We start from the raw sequence: 5,111 nt of genomic DNA on the forward strand, positions 1-5,111 counted from the left end.
TGTGTGTGTGTGGCCAGCTCAGCCCACCAGGGGGCGGGGCTGGCTGGCATGTGGTGCTGGGGATCGAACTGCGGTCCCTGTGCTTTGCCAAGCTTGTTTCAAGTAGGTGCTTTAGACCACTGAGCCATCTCTCCAGCCCCAATATTGCTGTTTCTTAACTGCTGTCTTAGTGTAGTGATGGTGAACCTTTTAGAGACTGAGTGCTCAACTGCAACCAAACCCATTTATTTATTGCAAAGTGTCAACAGTGCAATTAAACTTGAATACTAAGGTATTAGTTTAGAAAAAACAACTCTTAATGTCTTTTGTTTTAAAAGAAATATACAGTAAAGAGCATGTTATGGGTTTGCCATTGCTGTCTTAGTTGCAGGAGGGAATAAAGATAATTACTGTTGTTGGCCATGTTTCATTAGAAATCTGATTGCATGTTTTCTATACTTAAGAAATACTCCTGAGATTGCTTTTCCAGAGTAATTAACCAAGTCAAAAGGTTAAAAGTATATATTAATTTCTCTGACATTTTTCTTCTCATTATCTTCAAATGTCCTATTTAAAAAAACCTAGCGGAACATGGTAACACACAAGTCCAACATTTAGGAGGTTGAAGCAGGATTACCATAAGTCTGAGGCCAGCTTTGATGGAGTGCGTAGTGAGTTCAGGGCCAGCCTAAATTATAGTAAGACCCTGTCTCAAAAAGAAAAAAAATTTCTGCACCTAATTCTCTTAGGCAGTCAGTATTTTCATTTTAAATGAGAAAATGGATCAATTTAAGGTCATACCTGAATAGTAAATACAGGGTTTGAATTAATGTTTCTAACTTTATAGTTCTTTTTCTTCCTTAATAACATCTTTTTTTTTCTTTAATGACATCTTGATTGATCTTTCATTTATGTATGTGAAAACTGTCAAATATGGAAAAAAAAGATACAGCAGGAAGAGTCATCTTGACTGGGTGACTCACACATACAGGTTTATCACTTGTAGTGAGCACACTTTTCTTGTGGGAAACCTTGGTAATGTGGGAGCCAGGTGAATGGATACTCAGCACCTCCCTCTCAGTTTTATTGTGAATATGAAAGGACGACAACTACCACGCACCTTTCTCTGGATATTTTGTTACCCCACCCCTCTTTGCACCTGCTATGTCCTGCAGGTGTTTACTTTTTTTACTTCCTTATAACAAGTCTGGTGTAGGCTCTTAACTTCCTAAGAGCTCCTACTGCTAGAATGTACTAGAAAAGTCAAAAAATATTTTCCTAATTAAAAAATGTAAGCCAAGACTAGTACAGAAATCCACCATGTATTTATCAGCCAGGTACTATATCATTTTAACAATCTGTAAATATTCTTCAGTGGGTATATCTGATATACCAAGGAACTTTTAAAAATCACAATGCCATTATTATACCTAACAGCATTAATTCCTTAGTCTAAACCCAGTTATCGGTATACAAAGTGTGATAAAAATATGCAGCAGATGATCACATTGTAAATTTATTGCAGTAAAAGAAATCTCCTTCAAAAAATACTTCCTTTAATCTCCTTCAAAAAATACTCCCCTGAGTGTTAGGGAGGTAGCTCAGCAGCATAAGCACCTGCTTGACAAGCACAAGGTCCAAGTTCAATCCCCAGTACTACAAAAGAACCCTCCCCCTTTCTTCTAGCACTTACTTCAGTGTTCTTGTTGCTTTATGAAGCAGCTCTGCAAGACCTTGTTCTCACATGACAAAAAAATGCAGCAATGCTGAGTGCCATCCATTGGAGAGGCAGATTTGTAAGCCATTACAGTTGTCCTCATCTTTATTCACTGGATCTGGCATCTTCAGGTACCTTCCCTAAAGTAAAAATGACCATGAAAAGGAAATGTTTTGGATAGATTCAGGACATTGAGGCATCCAGAGTAGCACAACTGAAGATACTCAGGAAGGGGACTTCAGAGCTGCTTCAGAAAATGGCTAGAATGATAAGATCCATGTGTTGGAAGGAGGGAGGACTACTTCCTTGGCATTGGCACTATGTCTTTCACTGTAATAAAATTTTAATTTTTATTTGTATTTTGCCTTCACTGTTTTTTTTTTTTTTTTCTTCATGTTTTTGATCACACTTCATAGTTTTCCACTTGTCTCAGCATGTTTTTTCCTTTGTTTCAGGTAGAGTTCTGGTGAGATCCACAGAAAGCATTTGGTTGTTTTTGCCCTCAGGGTTCATTCAGTCTTTGCCAATCCTCTCTTCCCCATTTCCATCCTGTTTTCTTTAGAAGAAACTTCTTGCAGATGTAAACATTCTTCCTCTGTAAAGCTTTGGGCCTCACTCCATCTAGGCCAGCACTTTGCTACATAACTCTATCCCCTCCCAGAGCCACATTGCAGATCGGAGAGAGTGCTGCTTGGTGCTTTCACTTTACTCTGTCTACTCTGTCCAGCATTTCCCATCAGCAGATCTTTAGGTTCAGGTCGTGGATAATCTTAGTTAAATTTTAGTTTCTGTCTACCCATCACCTAAAGTTTAGCACCCACATGGTCCAGACCTTTTATTTCATTAGGTGTTCCACATTGATGGTTCTAATTACTTCCTGTGCTCTGCGTTTATTACCAGTAATTCTTAATGGCCTTTCTCTTAGCTATTGGTTGCTTGGAATCATGAGTTGATGTCCAGGCAGCTTCACTTTTGATGAACAAAGAGTGTTTCTTAAGAGTCATTGTGAACCAAGAGCTATGGCTGATAGCTGGGGTGTTTCAGTGCGTTGTAGGCATTGCGTACTGATGCCCACATTGATCCATTAGCAACCCTTATTAATCTTTGATACACTCTTTGATTGATACAAGATGTTCCAGGCTCATTTTATGCAGATGGTGATTTCTCCAAAGAGCTGTTTTTGTTTTAATTTGACAGATAGTTTTTTAAAACAAGCTGAGATGCTAGTAAATTTTTAGTCCTAAGCATGCATTGTACCATGCAGTTACTCCTGCAGCCCACAACTGATTGTTAACTTAGCTGCTCTATTTTTGTGCTTGTATAGCACCACTTCAAAGAGTTGATTCCCAGTTTAATTAAAAAAAAAAAAGTATTTGCTGCCTTAGTCTCTTCCTCTTTGTTCCCCTCCTACCCCACCCAATGGCTAAGTGTAATTTGTGTACTGGGGAGTACATTCAGAATGTTGTGTAGGCTATATACTAATTTCTTCAGTCTGTGCTTACATTGTTGCTTTTGGGGGGGAAGAATTACATAAAATGTGTTTTTAAAATACAGATTATTTTTCAAACACATGGGACCAGACGTATTTCAGATTATATATTCATATATATTTTACCCCCCTTCAAGGAAAGATAGTATAGACTATAAACACTGTTTGTACTACCTTTTCTCTTAATGATGTGTTGTGGAGGTTACTCATTACTACGTAGAACAATTCGTCCCTTAGAACAGGTGTGTAATAATCAATTGTGTCTATTGCCATAATTTATCCAGTCTTCTAAATCTTTCTTTAATCTTAAACACTGGTATGACCAAATCTAACATGAGAATTTAGAATGATTAAAAATTTTTAAATGTTAAAATTTCTCTGTGTAATATATGCTTAAAATTGATAGGAGTGAAAGTTTTTATGAAATGGATTTTACTCACTTAAGCATCCTGATTTACTTTTGTTTTGCTTTGATTTTTTGAGAGAGGGTCTCTGCTGTACAATTTAGGCTGCCCCTGAATTCACCTTGTAGCCCAGAATGACCTTTTGTGGCAATCCTCCTGCCTCAGCCTCCTGAGTGCTGGGATTGCAGCTATGCACCACCACTTCTGGCCCTTATTTTCTTTTAAGCTTCAATCTCTTAAAATTTTTTTTATTTAGTTTTTGTCAGTTTCTTGCTTTTGGATTTGTTTGTTTGTTTTGTAGTACTGGCAATTAAACCTAAGACCTTCACATTCAGCTACATCCCCAGTTTCCCAGAGGGTTGGAATTATAGGCATGTGCCACACCTAGTTCAAATCTGAACCGTTTTTGGTGGAACTGTTTTAAATTTATTACAAACTGTTAGATAATTTTGTTTTGCCATAATAGGCAAATATTTAATTGTTGTATTTAATCTGTATTCTGTGCTTTCCAATTTCTCTATGTCTTCTTGCATTGTGAAGTATTTATCTGTCACAGCTCCAGCCCAATTCAGTTCTTGTGTGAATTTTTAATGTTTTTTTATCTCCTGGGGCATATGGACAGAGAAGTCAAAGTTAACATGAGTGGCATTACACACTAAGTTTGCTAGACTTACAGTGAAATTTTTAAATTGAAAAAACAGTATATCTTTTGGTTTTTTTGTTTTGTTTTTGTGGAACCAGGGCTTGAACTCAGGCCCTTGCGCTTGCTAGGGAAGCACTTATTCCACTGAGCCATCTCCCTGGCCCCTATCTTTTGTTCTTTGTGGCAAGAATTTCGCAGTGTGTGGGTGTGACTGTCCTCTCCTTCATCATCTTTCCTCTTCACTAGACGTTCTGCCTTACTCAGTACGGGTCCTGCTGGAAGCTGCTGTACGCAAGTGTGATGGCTTCTTTGTGAAGAAGGAAGATGTTATGAACATTTTAGACTGGAAAATCAGACAGAGCAATGTGGAAGTGCCCCTTTTCCCTGCCCACGTGCTTCTTCAAGATTTTACGTGAGTGACAGGTTTATATTTCTTTCTTTTCTTTTTTTTTTTCCAGAACCGGGGATTGAACTCAGATCCTTGAGTTTGCCAGTCAAATGTTTATCCTACTGAGCCATCTCCCCGGTCTACAGGTTTATATTTCATAAACAGATTTTCAGTGCTTTTGCTTAAAAATTTGAGCTCCCTCATGGATAGAAGTTTTCTTTTTAAATTTGAAGGTTAATTCATAAATTTTAAAAACTTGGTTCTTATGTCATATTTTCAAAAATAGCTTTTCCTAGGAATATTGTGGAACTGTCCTGCTTCAAGGTTACATATGGTGAGATTTTTGGGCTTACGTGCAAACATGAGAAGCATAGAATTCTTTATCCTATTTGTAAAATATAATCTAATTTTTAAATTTTTTTATCATATTATGTAGGGACTTAAAGTTCAACATATCAATACTTGATGAAAAATACCTGTTCCTTATTATG

The 5,111-nt window shown here is 37.3% G+C and overlaps 1 protein-coding gene across 1 annotated transcript in view; it reads left to right on the plus strand.

The window, feature by feature from the left end:
- Window positions 1–5,111, plus strand: part of Ireb2 (iron responsive element binding protein 2) — a 51,318-nt gene that overhangs the window by 13,023 nt on the left and 33,184 nt on the right. Inside the window, exon 3 of the mRNA XM_004628699.2 lies at window positions 4,479–4,644. Within this exon, the coding sequence (XP_004628756.1) occupies window positions 4,479–4,644 (166 nt within the window). The remainder of the gene's footprint in view (window positions 1–4,478; window positions 4,645–5,111) is intronic.

The sequence above is a fragment of the Octodon degus genome, unplaced genomic scaffold (assembly GCF_000260255.1).
Source record: "Octodon degus isolate 3935 unplaced genomic scaffold, OctDeg1.0 scaffold00026, whole genome shotgun sequence".
Lineage (NCBI taxonomy): Eukaryota > Metazoa > Chordata > Mammalia > Rodentia > Octodontidae > Octodon > Octodon degus.